Here is a 21,072-nt window from a genome sequence, read left to right on the forward strand (position 1 = left end):
GGGTTGAGAAACATATGAGCCATGATTGAATGGCAGAGCAGACTCAATGGGCTCAGTGGCTGAATTTCAACTCCTGTGTGTTATGGTCTGTTTCCAAACTGTACGGCTCCAGACTCTAAGCTCATCTGCCTTCTCTATTATACTCATTGCATTAAAATAAATATACTTCAGACCTGTAGTCCCAGTGTGTTTATGAACTTGATCCTGCCTTTCTTCCTACTGCCCTTGATTTAGCCACTCTCCTCTCTTCAAACACTCTTATATACTGACATACTGCTCAATTCTACTCTGTGCCACCCTAGTTTAAGCCCTCCAGAGTGGCACTAATAAATCTTCCTGCAAGGATATTGATGCTGCTCCAGTTTAGTTGCAACCCATCCTTCTTGTGTAGGTCACACATGCTGGAGAAAACATCCAAATATTTGAAGCCATCCTTCCTACAGCTGCTCTTTAGCCATTTAGCCAACTGTATTATCTTCCTACGTCTGGCCCCACTAGCACATGGCACAGGCATTGGTCCTGAGATCACAAGCCTAAAGGTCCTGCTTTTCAACTTCCTATCTCACTCCCTAAATTCTCTTTGCACATTATTCAGAGTCTGTGAAGACTTTGGCCACTGTGACACCTTCAACAGATTACTTAATTAATTAGTAACACTATCGTTTCAAGGAACAAAAATATTTAATCAGTGAAGATAGGATTTTAGAGTAAACACCAATTGTTCCCAAAATTTGTTAGCATTTCATTTAATATTTCAAATACACTATTTTTTCAACATTACTGAAATGATTAAACAACCAAAGTCCTCTAAAATATCCCAAATTCAAATTCACACAATTAATAATTCAAAGCTGCCATTATTTGTGTTTCTTATGTTTGGTGTTAAGACTTTCCTCTTATTTACCATGACAATCAGGATATCACTGTTACCCAAAACAAAATTCAGATTTACAATTTAAATCTGAATCTTCATTCCAATGTAACTAAGATGTAAGTATCCACATAACCGGTGTTTGAGAAACAAGTGTTATCGGTTAGGTATTGTTCTGACTGAGACTAAGAGTGTTTTGTTTTAACATTTGTTACAGTAAGAGTATGTTTAAAATGTGAATCGGATTGTGTAGTCTTTTTAATTGATTGCCAGGAATTCAAATGACTTTTCAACAAGTTAACAATTTCTGCTAAGATTGTAACAATTCAGTGAAAAATTGTGCATTGAGCTAACAGTTTGGAGCACATAGACACCTTGAATTGAAGTGCTCCTACCAGCGCATACTGTGCTGAGGGATAGCCACCAACTTCCTGATGATTGGACTGACTGTATCGCCGGGCTTCTTGCTCGCTCTCTGAACACTCACTTCGTGCCGACTTGGATACTGACAGTACTTGTGTATGACTTTGCCATTTAGTGCAGACACAGGCAGCTTGCCAAGTGATCTATCAAGGGTGGATATGTTGCTGTACATGCCACCCGAGATCAGTGTCATAATGCAGAATGTGTCAGCAGCATACAAAGCATACTGTTTCAACGAAATGGTTTTGTCTTAAAGTCCACTAGAAGTAGACCTCAGTCAAACCAAGGGAGACAGCTTTCACTGAAGGGTCCTGCACAGTAAGTCAAAGGCAGCTTCCGGTATCAGTCAGGGAATTGAACATGACTAGTTGAACGATCACCATTTGGGTAATCAGGGCAGGGCCATCTATAGCTCTGATTAACATCTGTGCTCTAACATCTACATACTGCCCGCAAAAAAGACTGAGCTTCCAGCTGCCTGCCACTTTAGCACAACATCCTGTTCCCTGGCAACATCTCTGTCGCAGGCTTGCTGAGGTACTAATGCAAAGCTCAGCATAAGCTGAAAGATCACCTCATTTTCTACGTTGGAACTCTGCAGCCATCTGGTCTCTATTGAGGTTCAATAACTTTAGGGCTCAACTCCCCCAAGTCCTTGCCCCCTATTGAACACATCAGGCCTTATCACATGATACACTAACTATTGTTAGCCACTAACAACCCATTAGCAGTTATTCATTCTCCTCAGTTGACCACGATCTTCTCTTTCATTTGTCCAACTGTTCTTTCTTTTGGGCTCTGTTCCTACGTATCATTTACTCCTTACTCCCCTCCCCTACTTTATGCATGTAATCTGACATTTTCCCAGCTCCCATCAGTTTTGAGGAAGGGTCATCAGACCCGAAAGGTTAACTTTCATTTCTCTTCACAGAGGCAGCGAGACCTGCTAAGCTTTTCCAACAACTTCTGTTTTGTTTCATCGATGTCTCTGCATTCCAGGGAGTGGCCCACAGTTGTGCAATTCAATGCAAAATGTCTGGGGAGTTGCAGTAAGTCAATCACGAAGCTGCATAGATCATTTAGGATGACCATCTTCTCTCTAATACCTCACACTCTCTCTCTCTCCTTGCTACTGTATCCACCTCACCAAGGCTCAAGCTCTACATCCATCGCCAATTCCTGTAACATTTTCCCACATGCCTTCACAAACCCCAGTGCCTGATACCCAGCATGCTCCCTGTGCTGCCTATCCTCTCAGACCGCCTCTCCCCCTATATCAACAGTAATAGCAAGGTGTGAAAATGCGGGGCAGAGACATTGTGAGCATCCAAATAGACCCAAAGAGTAAGCACTGACAGTGAATTCAGAACCCAGAGAGGCATCCTGGTCCAGTCCATGTATCCCCAAGTACAGTCATTGTACCAGCATTAAGAGCTACAGACTAGCCATCTATCATAATGGCCATGAATATCCTGGGCCAGTCAGCAACAGATTTCATGCTTCACTGCATTTTGAGACAATCGCAGGATAAAGTTTGCACGTGATCTGTCTCAGTAGGTTTGGGTGCAGATTAAATAGTACAGGTACTCTACAAGCCCTGTGTTTATCAGATTCATTTCATTTGCCAAAAAATTAGAATTCAGGCAACTAGTAAAAATGGGATATGGCACTTTTTAAAATTATAAATACAAAGTTGCTTAAGACTGAAAATGTACAATTAATAAGAAACCCTTGGGAGATGTTTTCATTCAAATACACTTAGTATAATAGAAATAATGTCTATCCATCTATCAAATAATTTGTCATCACAGAATGATTCATTAAAATATCAAAAATATTTTTAAAAATACATTTAACATTTTACTAATTCGACAAACTACCTTGAGATCTTTTTTCTATTGAATAATCAATTATAATATCTTTCTAAAAACACTCAAACATTCAGTCACAGCAACTGGAGAAAGATCATAGATCCTCATCACTTAATCCTGGTTTCCTCTGATGAGACAGACTGATTGGTTATCCATGTATTTTCATTTCCTTTGCAGTGACACGGCCCATTTCTCTTCAGTTCAAGGCATTCACGCTCCTAAATATTTTAACAACTCCAAGTGGGCCACTGCCTTATTCCCTTGAATCAGCATTCACCCGTGGCACAAATTTCAGGATCACGGGTTTTTTGGGATGCATGGGTCCTTTCACATCCAGTTCTAGTGGGATCTGGAATAGAATGAGCAATGGTGAGGAGGGCAATGGGAATGTCTGACTGAAATGTTTAATGTACTCAACTATCAGGCCATAATTTCCTCCCTGTCCCATTATCCACTTAATTTTTAAATCCAACTTCAAAACACATTTACACTTTCAGATAATTTTTTATGCTGAAATTCTCACCGATGTCTCCTGGCATGGCACAATGGTCAAATGTTGCAAGAATGAAGCAAGTGCCATCTTCATCATAAGTTGAGCAAATCGCATCCCGATGCAGTTCCGAGGGCCCACTCCAAAAGGCAAGAAGATATTTGGATTCCGAGACTCCCTATTCTCTTTACTGAACCTAGTTATATTGGCAAAACAAAAGGGAAAGAGGCCATTGTCAAATTGGCCTGGATGCAGGTGAGGTAGATGTAGCTTCACAGTGGAAGACACCAGTAACATACCGGATCTTCAATGGAGTCGGGGCCGAGGTAGGAGTAATGGCCGAGGTAGGAGTGGCCATCACTGAAGGAGAAGATCCTAGAGAAACCAAAAGGTCTGAAAGTTGGACTGCACCCCAGAGTTCTGAAACAGACAGCCGAGGAGATCGTAGAGTCATTGGTGGTTATCCTTCAAGAACCATGGAGGCTTACAGAGGACTGGAAAATGACTAATGTAACACCCATGTTAAACAGACAGGAGGGAGGGAGGGAGGCAGATGTCAGAAACTATATACCAGTTAGCCTGACAGGGTCATTGGTAAAATTTGAGTCCATTAAAGATAAGATTGTGGAGTACTTAGAAACGCATGGAAAATTGGGGCAAAGTCAGCATGGCTTTGTCAAGAGAAGGTAATGCCTGACAAATATGTTAGAATTATTTGAGGTAACAAGTAAATTAGACAAAAGGAGCACCAGAGTCTTAGAGATGTACAGCACAGAAACAGACCCATTGGTCCAACTTGTCCACGCTGACCAGACATCCCAACCTAATCTAATCCCAATTTACAACACCCAGTCCATATCCCTCCAAACTCTTCCTATACATATAGCCATTCAGATGCCTTTTAAATGTTGCAATTGTACTAGCCTCCACCACTTCCTCTGGCAGCTCATTCCATACATGTACCACCCTCTGTGAGAAACAGTTGCCCCTTAGGAGTTGACATGTTCAATTTGGATTTCCAGAAGGCCTCTGACAATGTGCCCCACTGGAGGCTACAAAACAAGATACAAGTCAATGTCGTTATGGGTGATGTACTGGCATGGATAGAGGATTAGCTGACTGGCAGAAGTCAGAGAAGGGGATAAACGGGGTCCTTTTCAGAATGGCAACCAGTGACTAGTGGAGTTCTGCAAAGGTCAGTGTCGAGACCACAACAATCCACACTATATATTAGCAATCTAGACAAAGATGTTTCCACTAGCAGGAGAGACTAGGACCCAGAAGGCCCAGCCTCACAGTGAATGGATACCCTTTTAGAACTGTAACGGAGAAATCTCTTCAACCAGAAGTTAATCTATGGAACTCATTGCCACAGGGAGCTGTGGAGGCCAAGACATTAAGTGTTTTGAAGACAACGGTAGGTAGGTTCTTGATTGGTAAGGGGATCAAAGGGAAGAGGGAGAAGGCAGGAGAATTGGGTTGAGAAACTTCTCAGCCATGACAAAATAGCAGAGAAGGCGCAACAGACTGAATGACCGAACTCTGCTCCCACATCTTATGGTCTAATATAAAATTTGAAATGGTAATGGTGGTTATGTCCTAGCATTCCTTTATTGACTGACAGTGAGTTGATGTTTCACAACCATTGGATGTATACCTTGGATTCCAGAACACAAAGTGTCTCCAGACTAATCCAATAAGGGAACACAATGTTGATCTGATACTTGCCTAACATCCCAAATGGTAAAACTGGAGCATGATATGTCACAGTACCCCCAAAGTGCACATTAAAAAGTACCAAACTAGCAATTGGCCTAGCCACTCTGTGACAGACCCCTTTGATACTGGCAGCTTCTTATCATTATCGTAAATGAGGCACCTGTTTGAATTTCAAATTTATACAAGAAAAAAATCATCACTATTTGTGCTGATTTCATGGAACTGTCAGTGCTGGAAGTCATTACTTCAAAGTCTGAATGTTGCGACGTGCACTTAACTGAGGAAATCCTGCAGTTTCTGTCAGTGATTGTCTCCTTCACACAGTTTGTGAAGTTGAAAAATCACCACAGGCAGTAAATCAATGAACTGACAAATTACTCTTTTACCTTATTTGTATGGCTTTAAGAATCTCGGACAAGTTGCATTTTGTTGAGTGATATTACACTGGAATTTTAACACAAGTCTATTTTACAGAACAACCTCACAGGTCCTGAGAAATATTTGTGGAATGTGAAATCATTTAATAAAAGTTCATATATAGACTTAAAATATTTGCTGGTTTTGGATATATCAACTATTCCCTTAAACCATATACAGGTCCCAATTATTTATTGCTCCCAGCAAAACTGAATTATTTAAATTAAGACATTGAAAAAAGGAGAAACTAGAAAAAAGAGAAATTTGATATTTGTGGAGAGCAGCTCACTTACTTTCTGTGGGCAGTTCCTCACATACAACTGCAAGTTTTTGTTGCCATTTTAGTAATCCATTTCCAGGCACTGTTCAAGTTTGTACTTTCTATAGTTCCAAAGCCCACTTCTACTTTGGCATCATCTGCCAGTTTAGTAATATGCACCAAATGAGAGATTCATAATTCATCAGTTGGAAATAATAATGGTCGCCAGTATTGAGCTTGGGCCCACTGTGCGGGACGTTCTTCATTTCTCTAACTAGGTACAAAATGCTTTCTATTCTCAGGCCAGTTTAAAGTTTACTTTGAGTTGCTAACATTTTGAGTTCAACCAACAAATGTTTTGTGGAACAAAAACAGAAATTGCTGGAAAAACTTTGCAGGTCTAACAGCATCTGTGGAGAGAAAGCAGAATTAACACATCGAGTCCAGTTACCCCTCTTCAGAATTTCGGAAATATCTTGTGGAACTTTGTCATTAGTGTTTAGGCTTCATGACAATGAGGTGGTTGTTCAGATGTTTATATTAATAATTGATGTGCCATTACAAAATAGAGGCTTCTCAAGCAGCCTGAAGCTATCACACTTAGCTCTCCATACGCGATAGTTCAGTTCTGTGTCTGTGGAAAACAAATGAACAATACACTACTTCCAGTAGCTAAGAGTATTTTGAACATGTGCGAACATCTACTCAATATTGATTCAATTGGCCTTAGTGAGTGGTTCTAGCACTGTTATATTATTGGCTACTGAGGCTCAACAGAAGAACTGCTCATGTTGAATCTGATCACTATATTTGTTAGCCAGCAGACAGCACATGTTGGTATTCAAACACGACATTATTTTGCCCAGCACTGATGACTCTGACAAATGACAACACCAGGTTATAGTCCAACAGGTTTATTTGGAAGTACAAGCTTTCATCGAGTTGCTAGTGGAGCAGGATCATAGGAACAGAATTTATAGCAAAAGATGTGTCCTGTGATCCTGCTCCACTAGCTAGGCGAAAAAGAAGCAACACTCAGAAAGCTTGTACTTCCAAATAAACCTGTTGAACTATAACCTGGTGTCGTGTGATTTTTAACTTTGTCTGTTCTCGTCCAACCACCACCTCCACATCTAACAATGAGACATACATCAGGCCAGTTACCAAGGTGGATCTTTAGCCAGACCGAATGGGTCTTGACTAGTAAGTATATAATAGACCACAACATGTGCCAGTAATCTGCCTTCCATTTTCTAGTCGCTTTACGATGAAAATGACAAATTTTAAACTGCATCAGAAGCTATTTGACCATCAAAAATCAAAACCTTCAGGATTCCAAAAAAAGTATTTTGCTCCGAATGTCAACACTGTCATGCCATACGACTATGTTTAAAGTTCCATCAGCTGAATAGATCAAGACCTCGCCTTATATTGAAACAAAGACCAACTGGTCAAAGCAGAAGAAGTATAAAAGGTGCCAAGTAAGAAATAGAGATTGTTATTGGGTATTGTAACGTAAACAGCACTTCAGTCAAATATTACTGTAATTGATGCAGCTCAAAGGTCAGCGCTGGGCTAGTTAAAAATCCCAAAAACGAAAATCAAAAACACAAAATTCACATTCATCCAATTTGTCAAAGCAGAGATCATTGGTCGTATGCAGAGGGACACAGATTACTTCTGTATAGTACAATGCAGAACAATGTCAATGATTAGCAGACAGGATTGCAGATGCTGGAAGCCAGAGGTGTGGGGCTGGAAAAACACAGCAGGTTAGACAGCATTCACAGATCAGGAAAGTCAACCTTTTAGACTGAAATATTGACTTTCCTGCACCTTGGATGCTAACTGACCTGCAGTGCTTTTCCAGCCTCTCATCTATTGACAAATGTTCATGATGTTACTCTGATGTGTTGATTTTAGGAAGAGGATTAGAACTGGATGAGAGGGCGCAGTAATTAGTATTCTGTAAATTAGCATGTTGATAAAGTTTTTACAACACTTGCAGGGATTCAGACAAGTTAACTCTGACATGACACACAGACAGGTGCAGCAGAATCAATGGAAACAGCCTCACCAAGTAGAGCAAAATATGTGCAGTAATACCTTTCAGGTCTAAACTCTTCGGGCTCTGGCCAGTATTTTGGATCATGGTGCAGAACATAGGCAGGAACCATGACTACAGTCCCCTTTGGAACTGTTACCCCATTGAGCTGGACATCTTTCTTGCACACTCTGTCAATGCGGGGAGCAGGGGGGAACATTCGTAGGGTTTCAGATATCACCATTTCCATATATTCCAACTGCATCACTCCCTCGTATGTGGGAGGAGCCTTTAAAAGGGAAAAAAAAACAAGTCATTAGTGAAATTTATAAATTTAAAATATTTCGCCACAGGGCAAGAGAAACAATCTCTGCTATTTGTGATGGTACAGATGGCGTATCAATAGTGGGGAGACCAGAAAGTAATCTAATTGAGAATTCAGATATTGCATTCCATAGAATGTCAAACTATCTGTGTGTATGTTGTGTGTGTGTATACACGTGTTCATAGGTTGGGACTGCCATAGTGTCAAGGATCGGATGGAGAGGAATTTGTTCTGCATGTACAAGCACATTTTCTGATTCAGTATGTAGATTTACCTAGTACAGAATGAGCAAAACTTGACTTCCTCTTAAGAAATAAGGCAGTGCAAATACCTGAGGTGTCAGTTGGGAACATTTTGGAGCTAGTGATCATAATTCTATTAGTTTTAATGTAGTGACGAAAAAAGATAGACTGACCCACAAGTTAAATTTATAAACGGGAGGATGACCACTTTTGATGGTATTAGGCAAGAACTTTCAAAAAAAATTTGACTGGGGGCAGATGTACACAGGTAAAGAGACAGCTGGAAAATAGGAAGCCTTCAAAAATGGGATAAGGGGAGTCCAGAGACAGTATGTTCCTGTTAGGATGAAGAGCAAGGCTGGTAGGTGTAGGGAATGCTGGATGACTCTTTAAAGTGAGGTTTTGGTCGAGAAAAAAGCAGCATATGTAAAATCACAAAAAAAAATTGAAGTTGCTGCAAAAGGGATCCCAAGGTTATTATCACCAAAATAGAATTGCAAGTTCTCACTTTGTTTGGGAAAGCTTCATCTATCTCTTGCTGCAGTTTCTTCTGTACGTCTGGGTGTATTGCCAGGTTGTGTGCAGTATATGATAGTGTATTGCTGGTGGTCTCATATCCAGCAAAGATAAATGTCATGGCCTGTGCCAGAATCTCTGTGTCCGTTAGACCTGCAGAGAGAGAATTAGAATATATCTATCACAAATTTTGCCTTACACTACCAAAAGATAAAAATGTTGGCTCTCCAATACAAGCAATTCTTAAAATATATTACCAATTAAAAGTATGATTACAAATAATTAAATGATGCATTGATTTAAGCCACAGCTTAAAATCATTAATATACTGCAGTCTGAGTATATGATGCAGATTACTACATAGAATTTAGTAATTGAACACTGGAAGTAAAATGACAGTTCAAATATACTTTTTTACTCAGTAAGTAAAAACAGCACTGACAAGAGTCAAGCTTGGATATTACTGACTGGAATTTGAATGTTCAAGTTACAGAGGGTTTCAGGACAAAATCAGAAGTGTCTCAATTTCCCTGCACAACACAGGATTCTGATCCCACTTTCAGACTCACAATTGTACAGAATGAACTCCTACGAACCAGGCAATTCCCATTTGGGTAGTCAAAATATTGGATAATAACTGGCTCAAAAGGTAGGAGACAGAGGGTTGCTTTTTAGACTGGAGGCCTGTGTCCAGCAGTGTGCCATGAGGATCAATGCTGGCTCCACTGCTTTTTGTCATTTACATAAATGTGGTTTCGAATATAGGAGGTATAGTTATTAAGTTTGCAGATGACACCAAAATTGGAGGTGTCGCAGATAGCTTTAGGGAGAGGCTAAATAGGCTGGGACTCTTTTGCCTGATGCGTCAGAGGCCTTATAGAAATTTATAAAATTGTCAGGGGCGTGGAAAACATGAACAGCCATGGGCAAGGGAGTCCAACGTCAGAGGGCACAGGTTTAAGGTGAGGAGAAAGATTTAAAAGGGACCAAAAGGGCAACTTTTTCACACAGAGAGTGGTGTGTGTATAGAATGAATTGCCAGAGGAAATGGTGAAGGCTGGTACATTAACACCATTTAAAAGGCATCTGGATGGGTATGTGAATAGGAAGGATTTAGAGGGGTGTGGGCCAAATGCTGGCTAATGGGATTGGATCTGTTTGGGATCTCTGGTCACCGTGAATGAATTGGACCGAAATGTCTGTTTCCATGCTGTACATTGCTCTTGACTCTATGATTCCAAAAGGCTCCATGTAACCCCTCACTGACACTTATGGAGCTGGGAATAGATCACGTGTCTAAATTGTCAGCCAGGTAGGAATGGGAAAACTAGAGGACAGGACAATAGCAAACAAGAAACTGAATAGGGAGCATTCATTTCAGGATCAGAAAGAAACAAAGGATGAAGGCAATGAGAAGCTTTCCCATGACGATACCTTTGTCTATCGACTTGCTGTCACCATTCTGTTTCTCAGAGCTGACATTTGTTACTTGCGAATCAACCATTAGCTGCAGGAAATCCACCCGATCCTTAGAATTAAACAACCACCATTTGTGAGTACTTAGCTTTTAAAAAAACAATAGAACTTAGCACTACCTTCCCTGAACTCAGCTTCATCCCGTTAGCAAGGAAGAGGAACAAAGGCGCCTCTTTCAGAGGCTCAGTCATTAGCACTGCAGCCTCACAGCAGCAGGGACCCAGGTTCAATTCCAGCCTTGGGTGAACGTCTGTATGGAGTATGCACATTCTCCCAGCGTCTGCCTGGGTTTCCTCCAGGTGCTCTGGTTTCCTCCCACAGTCCAAAGATGTGCAAGTCAGGTGAATTGGCCATGCTAAATTGCCCATAGTGTTAGGAGCATTATGCCAGAGAGAAATAGGTCTGAGGTCAGTGTGGACTTGTTGGACTGACGGGCCTGTTTCCACGCTGTAGGGAATCTAATCTAATTTAACCTAATATTCTCAGGTAGCTCATTTTTTACATTGACCATTCTGTGAAAATGTTGCCTCTTATGTCCCTTTTAATACTCTCCCCTCCCACCTTAAACCTATGCCCTCTAGTATTGGACTCCCCCACCCCAAGGAAAAGACCTTGTCTATTCATCCTATCCATGCCATTCATGATTTTATAAACTTCTATAAGGACACCTCTCAACCTCCTATGCTTCAAGGAAAACAGCCCCAGCCTATTTAGCCTCTCCCTATAGCTCAAACCCTCCAAACCTGGCAACATCCTTGTAAATCTTTCCTGAACCCCTTTCAAGTTTCACAACATCCTTCCTATAGCAGGGAGAGAAGCATTTCAATGATTAGTTTAATACTCACAGTGTGCACTCCCTTTTGTCTTTTTGCCTTCAAGTTTGCTAGAACATTCATGAAAAATGCGTTCACATCTCTGGGGAAGAAGCTAAAATTAAGCTTCGCAAGGATTGGAACAACAGCAGGAAAAACCACTAGAACAAAAGATAAAAGTTATAAAAGATGACAAATTTCACTGACAGTACACCAACTCACTATTCATAGGACATGCTGATGCAGCACCAGAGATCAAGGTTCAATTCCTGCCTCGGGTGATTGTTTATATGGATTTGCTGCCCACCCTAATTGGCCTTAGAAGCTGTTGGTGATCCACATTCTTGAACTGGTGCAATCCTTGCCATAAAAGGAACAGACTCACTGTTGGGAAGAGTTCCAGGATTTTGATCCCATGGTACTGTAGTTGTGACAATGTAGTCTTTAACATTTGGTGTGTGGCTGAGAAAATAACTTGCAAGCAGTGGTCTCCCAAACCATTGTTCTTCTGAATGATAGAGGCCACAGGTTTGTTAGGTGTTGTCAAGGGAACCTTGATAAGGTCCTGAATTTTGCAGGTGGTATACACTGTTGCTACTGTGTGCCAGTGAAAAACAGCAAGAATGTTTAGGGTGGTGGATGGGGAGCCAGTTACGCAGGCTGCTTCATTGTGGAAGGTGTCATTGCTTGGAGTGTTATTGAAGGTCTTAGATCATGGTATCCCTATGAAGTTGCAATCATTCAGGCAAGTATTTCATCCTTCTTCACCTAGGATTTGTAGAATGTGGGCAGGCTTTGAGAGATGACCTTTCATGGAGAACACGATTTAGAAGGCTGAACCAGTTCAGTATCTGGTCAGTGATAATCCCCAGGATACTGACAATGGCAGACAATCAGCAATCAAATGTCATGGGGAAGTGGTTTAGATATTCCCTTTGTTGGGTGATTACAGTTGGAACTGAATAGCTGACAAGTCTTGAAGTGAGAAAATTCCTCTTTGGGTATGGATGACATTATAATTATTAAATGTTTTAGGGTCCCTAATGAAGTCTGCTGAGTCCTGGATTTTTTGATATGGTGGCTGAGTGGTTAGCACTGCTGCCTCACAGCACCAGAGACCAAGGTTCAATTCCTGCCTCAGATGATTGTCTATATGGAGTTTGCATATTTGCTCCATATTTCCTCTTCGGAGCTCGGATTTCCTCCCACATTTCAAAGATGTGCGGGTTAGGTGAATTATCCATTGCCCATAGTGTTTAGGGATGTGTAGGTTAGGTGCATTAGTTTAGGGTAAATGTAGAAGAGAAGGGGAACGGGTCTGGGTGGATTACTCTGAGTGTCAGTGTGGACTTGTTGGGCCAAAGGGCCTTTTTCCACACTGTAGGGAATCTATGAAAGCTACTAGAAGTGCAAACTGTAGGCACTGCAGCTATGGAACCAGGGCAGCTTGAGTGAACAGTGCAACCAGGAACATATCTCCTCAAATCCGAAGAAAACCTTCCCCGAACTCAACTAAAACAAAAAGAAATATTCTGAATCACTTACAAGCAAGAATAAGAACCGGGTTGAAGAAGCTGAACTTGATCAGTTTCTTGATGTTGCTAATAAACAGGTCATTGGGATTGTTGATCGAGTCGACATCCACACTGAACGCAGTGCTCGTCACCACATCCATACTGTATGTACCAAAGATACTGGAAGAAAAGAAAGATTTAATTTGTTACAACAGCTTATCAGCTGAAAGAAAAAAAACTTTCACCATTTGACAGTAAAGACAAGATTAAACCATTGCATGTATGTACCAACCATGAGTGCTTCCAAACTGTGATCTAACACTCAGTAAATCAGTCTATGCGGTTCTCCCTCTCATGGTGATTTAGTGTTTCCTTAAATGTATCTACTTCATTTATAAAATTTTAACAGGTCTAGATAGGGTAAATGCAGGATGAATGTTCCTGATAACTGGAGAGTCCAGAACTTTAACGGATATGGAATAGGCCATCTGGGCCTGAGATAAGGAGAAATTTCTTCACCCAGAGAGTGGTGAACCTATTGAATTCTTGACCACCAAAAGCAGTTGAGCCAAATCACTGAATGTTTAAGAAAGCATTAGGTATGGTTCTTAGGTCTACAGGGATCAAAGATTTGAGGAGAAAATATCAACAGGGTACTGAGTAGATGATTAGACATGATTACACTGAATGATAGAGCAGGCTTAAGGGAAGTACTCCTGTTTTGTGATAATGTGGTTATTTTAAAACCATAACAGAATGAAAATTTAGACCCCATTAAATGATCTGGCTCAGGAAAACATAGTGCAGTATAATAAAGCTGCAACATAGCGTTCAGTGATTTTTAAAACCAACCAACTACAGCAGGTCTGCAATCGTTTTGTTTCCACTTCAGTTCACTGAAATAGTGAATACAAATGTAAGCAGTCAAGGTAGGTACCCCACAGAGCCAATGATCAGCTGTGCATTCACAGCACTGAGAACAGCTCTAACATTGGCTGTGCTGTTCCTCAAAATCTAGAGAATGTGAATAACGTCAATTAGTGATCATGGCCTTGTTAGCCATTTGAAGCATTTTATTGCTTTACTATAATATTATATGGAATGCCTAACTGATGGTTTTATTTTAATAATCATTTTTCCATCATAGTTTTGGCTGCCAGAAATTATGGATAAGCAGTGATGTCACAGTAGGCAATAAGGTGCAGATGAGTGAATTCACAAATTGCAAATGCTAATAGTGGAACCTTACAGTATCATGTAGGGAAAGCAACAGTAATATCTAGAAGCAAGTGTCAAAAGGGAGGCGTATAGACTGGGGATAGGAGCATTGTAAAAAGCGGGGAAAGAGTTCCTAGAATGTTTATAGGAAAAATTCAACAGCAGCATATTTCTAGTTCAAGGAGACATTGCTGAATCTGGTTTATGGGAATAAGTGGGGCCAAGTGTCTTCAGGTGAACAGTGATCACCATCAGTGAACTGCAGGGGACAGTGATCTGGTTAAGACTGGCTATAGAAGAGGACATGTAGAAATTCAGGAGAAGGAATAATTAACGAGGAAAACGCCAACTTCAATGGAGTGAGACAAATTTGGCCAATGTTGGCAAACTAGAACTGAACAATGTGCTGCCCGAAAACAGAGGAAATCGTTTAAATCAGGTACATTTCCAGTGGAAAGGGATAACAAACAAAGCCAGAACTTCTGGGATGAAGAAATACACAGAATAAGATAAACAGATAAGAGGACATTAAAATGACTGCGACATAAAATTAAGAAATTAGACTATACATAGAAGCTTCAGAGCAGAATTTTTTAAAAATACAGTGAGGATGAGAAATAAGTGGCTTCCAAAAAAAAGGAATCCAAATGTCTATGAAGTATTTAAATAATAACTGAGGAGTTAGGAGAAATGAGGGCAAGTAAGGATTAAAAGAAGGATTTATGCATAGAGGCCATGGCATGGTAAAAATTGAGTATCAGGGATGATTGCGCATCCCAGTGGAGAGAAAAGATAGCGTCTTGGACTAAGGTGGATTAATTAAGGAAAGCTAACATCAATTTGTTGAAGTAAAATCATGTTTAACTGACTTCCCGGAGTTTTTCTTTGTCCAGTGTTGACAGAAGGAAGATGTCAGTAATCTTATCGATGGTGCACACAGACTTAGTGCTACACTGATTTGTGATGTTATGAAGATGTGGGTGTACTTTGACAGTTAAAAGCAGCAGAACTACTTGACACAGAACCAAGGGTTCTCAATAAGGCAACAATGTAACACCTCAATTAGATCACTGCCTGGAGACAAAACAAATTCAAATTTGGCCAGTCAGTTTAAGTTATACCCCGAAAAGTATCAAACTCCAGTCCAGGTTGAATTGAGTATATTGACAATATTAAAAGCCAGTGACACAATCAGATTCTTTGGAGGTACAAGACCGGGGAAAATGGAACAGTTGAGGGGAGAACGGACAAGCCCAGCATGCAAACAGACTGCCTGAAAAATAGCTCTCTTAAAAGTATCTTTTTGATCAGTAACCTGTGACGCAGAAATTCCTAAGAAGACATAGGAAAATCCAAATAGATGAACAAAAGCTGCCTAGTTTTGAGATAAGAAGTGTGGTTTTATAAATCTTAATTGGGGGTTTTAATCAGACTAGTATTATAGAAGTGATGGTAAAAAAAATAGGTTAGAGGCAGAAACTGTAAATAGTGGTTAGTTCATTATTCTGTTATACTTTAAGAAATAAAGTTGTTAAGTTTTACTTTAAATAGTTCTTGGTGACTCGAACGTTTACAGATTACTGCACGGGATAAATCTTTTGTGTTGCTGGTTTTATATTTAGCAGGAGTGTTTACCCAGTGTCCTGACAGTGAGCAATATGCAAATATATTGAATGCACAGAATCAACATGGATACAAAATTGGCAGAGGTTATAAGAAACATTACTTTGAACAGGAGGAAAGTTTATAGTGGGGTTGGTGTTAGGATTCCTAGTCTACTTGATCTAGAACAATGATCTGGACTTATGTGGACAAGGTACAATGTCAAAGTGTAAACAGGACAAAACTTAGGAGGTGTGTGAACTACAAGGAAAATATGATTAAACTTGAAAAAAGACAGGATTTCGATAAGATTACGGTCATCTTTCTTCTGTCAACCCTGGGAAAAGAAAAACTCAGGGAAACAACTGGCAGATGAAATTTAACACAGAAGTGTGAAGTGATTCTTTTGATAGGAAGAATGGGGAGAGAAAATACAAAATAAAGGGCACAATTCTAAACATGGTGCAGGAGCAAAGAGCTGGGTTATGGGTGCGCAATTCACTGTTGGTGATAAGACAGGTCCACAGGGAGTGTGACTAATGAAGCCAATGGGATCCAAGACTTCATAAATAATGGTATGAGAGTGCAAAAGCAAGAGCATTATGACAAACTGTGCTAAAAGTGTATATTTAGGCTCAACGCTAAGCTTCGCGTTCAGTTCTTGGCACCAAATTATAAGGGAATGAATTGGAGAGGATGCAAAAAAGAAATCGCAAAAATTGCTTCAGGCCTGAGAATCTCCAGCTACATAAATAGATAGAAGAATCTGGGACTATTCTGAGAAGATTTGATAGAAGGATTCAAAATGACAGTCTGAACAGAGTAGAGAGAAACTGTTCCCATTGGAGGACGGCACCAATTTATTGAGTTGGGCAAAAAGACAACATGGTTAGATTATTTGTACATTACACAATGACTTCATGTCTTGTATGTGGATACTATTTGAATTCCAATCAAATTTACAAAGTAAAAGCTGTGAATTATATAAGAGTCTTTCTGCTTAGACAGAAGTTTTTCTTTTGTCATTCTTTTTAGGGATGCAGGCGTCGCTGGGTGAGTTCAACTGAATTACGTTTGATTAAGTGAAAGTGAGGCATCTCGACTATCACACCAGGGTAGGAAGTTCCATGATTTTGATCCAGTCAGAGATGTGTTTCAGACTTGCAGGTGGTAGTTGCCAACATATCCATGGCCTTTGTCCTTCTAGGTTATAGAGATTGTGGCTTCTTGGAATGGGCTATCAAGGGAGCCTTAGGTGAGTTGTTGCAATGTATTTTATATAAACTCTTATGGCAGCTCCTCTATCTTATGTCTACATCAAGGTTCAAAGTGACATTAAGAAAATCTCAGAAGCAGTTCATCCACCATCATTGCCAATGTTACCCTAAGGGAGAAATGGAAGGATTGAGAAACCTCAAAGTGTATATGTCTTTTCAATATGGAAGCTACATGTTTGAGCTGTAGTGAGACATTAAAATGTACCATCACAACCAGCTTATATAAAGGTATAACTGGTTAACACAGGATGACCAGCAAGTTCATGAAAGTTAGCAAACATCACATGAATTCCACTGAGAGAGCAGTGCAAATCAGAAAGTCCTTGGATCAAAATGAAAATCATTTATCGTGTTTGGGAATGATTTATGGTACAGAAACAGAAATGTGTAATCTTATAGACAGGTAACTCACTCTTTCATGTCAGCAGATTCATTCAGCTTTGCTTTCTTTTTTGCATGTTTTACAAGATTTTCTGCATAGTGACTGATGATTGGACACATCTGGGAAGGAAAAAAAAAGGACAAACAATGTATGGGATACATACAAAGCTGGGTGGGACCCAAATATAGTCATATGTTCCTGGAGATTAGCAGATTTCATCTCGTAATGGAGCATCTTACACACTGGACATCCCTTCAGGATTACACAGTGACAGATAATATATTTCATTTCCCAGAAGAAACTATCCACTTCCTCAACCTTCCTAGTCCCTAAACCCCACCAACTATGAAATACTACTAGCACTTTACCTGCACACACAGACACAGGTTAGATTACTTACAGTGTGGAAACAGGCCCTTCAGCCCAACAAGTCCACACCAACCCTCTGAAGAGCAACCCATCCAGACCCATTCTCCTACATTTACCCCTTCACCTAACATTATGGGCAATTTAGCATGGCCAATTCACCTAACCTGCACGTTTTTGGACTGTGGGAGGAAACCAGAGCACCCGGAGGAAACCCACGCAGACACAGGGAGAATGTGCAAACTCCACACAGACAACTGCCTGAGGCAGGAATTGAACCCAGATCTCTGGCGCTGTGAGGCAGCAGTGCTAAACACTGTGCCATCCACAAAACTCTTCAAAACTCAGCCATACATAACCCATCTCATCAAATTCCACATCCATTACCTGGTCTTGTTGATCACATGTTGGTTGTATGTGCAGGAAGTGTCATCAGCTGCAACAGCTCAAGCTTTGGGGATTTGGAGCAGTGCTGCTGAACACACTTGGGAGGTCAAAACAGCACAATGGCAGATGTGGTCATCCCACATCTTGAGTGTATGAAAGAGAGAGACAGGATGGGTGACCACCAGGCAGTCAAGAAGAATGCATTCCCCCAATCTGTATCTAATTCTCCATACTGATAAATGATACACTGAACAAAAAAAAACCCCACAGAACTACAGATGCTGGAAATCTGAAACAAAAACCCATTTTTTGGAGAAACTCAGCAAGTCGCTGGCAGCATTTGTGGAGAGAAAGCACAGTCAATGTTTCAGATCTAGTGACCCTTCTTCAGAACTATGATGTTTCATTTGGAGTGAAGGCAAGTCTATGGAGCCAGAGCTGGTTGAGCTGTACGGAGTGAGACAAAGATAACAGGAAAGTCAATTGTAACAGGAGGTTAGATGGAATAGACAGCTGTTTATACTCCTGCAGTTCTGAATCCATGATGATTCTGCTGTCTCCCAAGTGCCAGGGCCAAGGATGTGACTGAATGGCCATTTGGGTGAACATCCAGCAGTTAAGGCCCACGTTGTTACTGGCAAGTACAATTGTGCTGCTGTCACTGTTTATGGAGCTCTGAAGGATGTTTGCAAGCAAGACCTTAGAAGTAGTGACCTCTGGATTACACACACACACACAGACACACACACACACACACACACACACACACACACACGCGCAAGCACACGCACGCACATATAAATGTACATGTGGCTGCAGAGATGATGCAGTAGAAAGGGCTTTACATTTTTGGGACATTGGGATCAGTTCCAGGTCAGATGAAACCTGTACAGATTGTGCTGCACCCAAACAGAGCTGGGACCAATTTCTGTGCAATGTGATTTGCTAGTGGTATTGAGAAGACTTGAAAGTAGCTTGACAGGGTGCAGAAATCTGGAGCAACACCAAGGTGCAAGAAATATTGGGAGCTAATATAGGAGTCAGCAAGGCACCTGGAATTGCTATTGTAGCAATAATTGAGACTTAGATCAAAGAGGTCGTTTTGTGGGATTGGGTATTGAATATTTCTGAATTTAAAGGTGCTCTGAAAAAAGATAGAGAAGAAGGGATGAGGCATGGTGGTATTGATTTCATTACTAATTATACAGAACATTAGAAATGATACAATAGTTATTAAGGGGGATATTAATTATACAAATATAGGCTGAGATAACAGCAGTGCAAAAGGACAAAGATGGGTATAAGCTCCTAGAGAGTGTTCAGGAGAATGGTCTACAGCAATAATGTTTCCAATCCAAATGAAAGGAAACACCTACTTCTTGGGAATTAGGTGGATTAACTGGAACAAGGAGAACTGGAAGAGAACATTTAGGAAATGGTGATTGTTACAAAAGGCTCATATTATTTTGGATAAAAAGTAAAAGAACAGGCCAAAGTATGAATAATTAATTGTGAAAGTGCACTTAACTTTGTAAATGCAATTGATATGGATTAGACTTGTAGACCAGCAGACAAACTGTAATGAGCAATGGGCTTCTTTTGAAAGGAGGGATAGGAATATACTCACGATGGGGAAAAAGTAGAGCAGGAGATATCTAGAACTTCTTGAAAGAGATATAGAGATGCAGATCAAAACAAACATGATTATGACAGATGTCAGGTGAATAATGCAGTATGCAGGTTGAAACTGGAAGTTTTAGAGGGGAAATTGATAATGTGAAGGAGATAGATGGTCGGAGTAATATTTTAAGGAGTCATAGAGATGTACAGCACAGAAACAGATCCTTCGGTCCAACCCATCCATGCTAACCAAATATCCCAACCCAATCTAGACCCAACTGCCAGCACCCAGCCCATATCCCTCCAAACCCGTCCTATTCATATACCCATCCAAATGTCTCTTAAATGTTGCAATTGAACCAGCCTCCACCACTTCCTCTGGCAGCTCATTCCATACACGTACCACCCCCGAGTGAAAAAGTTGCCATATCTCTTTTATATCTTTCCCCTCTCATCCTAAACCTATGCCCTCTAGTTCTGGACTACTCAATCCCAGGGAAAAAACTTTAGTTAATTACCCTATCCATGCCCCTGAAAATTTTGTAAACCTCTATAAAATCACCCCTCAGCATCCAACGCTCCAGGGAAAACAGCCCCAGCCTGTTCAGCCTCTCCCTATAGCTCAAATCCTCCGACCCTGGCAACATCCCTTGTAAATCTTTTCTGAACCCTTTCAAGTTTCACAACCTCTTTCTAATAGGAAGGAGACCAGAATTGCACGCAATATTCCAACAGTGGCCTAACCAATGTCTTGTATAGCCACAACATGACCTCCCAACTCCTGTACTCAATACTCTGACCAATAATGGAAAGCATACCAAACGCCACCTTCACTATCCTATCTATCTGCGACACCACTTTCAAGGAGCTATGAACCTGCACTCCAAGGTCTCTTTGTTAAGCAACAGTTCCAAGGACCCTACCATTAAGTGTATAAGTCCTGCTAAGATTTGCTTTCCCAAAATGCAGCACCTCGCATTTATCAGAATTAAACTCCATCTGCCACTTCTCAGCCGATTGGCCCATCTGGTCAAGATCCTGTTGTAATCTGAGGTAACCCTCTTCACTGTCCACTACACCTCCAATTTTGGTATCATCTGCAAACTTACTAACTGTACCTCTTATGTTCGCATCCAAATCATTTATGTAAATGACAAAAAGTAGAGGACCCAGCACCAATCTATGTGGCACTCCACTGGTCACAGGCCTCCAGTCTAAAAAACAACCTTCCACCACCACCC

The 21,072-nt window shown here is 40.7% G+C and overlaps 1 protein-coding gene across 2 annotated transcripts in view; it reads right to left on the reverse strand.

The window, feature by feature from the left end:
- Window positions 1-1,111: 1,111 nt before the first annotated feature.
- Window positions 1,112-21,072, reverse strand: part of LOC132825494 (cytochrome P450 3A21-like) — a 31,268-nt gene continuing 11,307 nt past the window's right edge. The window contains exons 6-13 of one of the 2 annotated variants that reach the window (XM_060840822.1): window positions 17,489-17,577; window positions 13,011-13,159; window positions 11,499-11,626; window positions 10,612-10,705; window positions 9,170-9,330; window positions 8,157-8,383; window positions 3,689-3,851; window positions 1,112-3,514 (exon numbers count right to left, since the gene is read on the reverse strand). In XM_060840822.1, coding sequence (XP_060696805.1) covers window positions 3,419-3,514; window positions 3,689-3,851; window positions 8,157-8,383; window positions 9,170-9,330; window positions 10,612-10,705; window positions 11,499-11,626; window positions 13,011-13,159; window positions 17,489-17,577 — 1,107 coding nt within the window. In that variant the 3' untranslated portion in view covers window positions 1,112-3,418. The remainder of the gene's footprint in view (window positions 3,515-3,688; window positions 3,852-8,156; window positions 8,384-9,169; window positions 9,331-10,611; window positions 10,706-11,498; window positions 11,627-13,010; window positions 13,160-17,488; window positions 17,578-21,072) is intronic. The other variant, XM_060840823.1, reaches the window with a different exon arrangement.

This window comes from Hemiscyllium ocellatum, chromosome 20 (assembly GCF_020745735.1).
Source record: "Hemiscyllium ocellatum isolate sHemOce1 chromosome 20, sHemOce1.pat.X.cur, whole genome shotgun sequence".
Lineage (NCBI taxonomy): Eukaryota > Metazoa > Chordata > Chondrichthyes > Orectolobiformes > Hemiscylliidae > Hemiscyllium > Hemiscyllium ocellatum.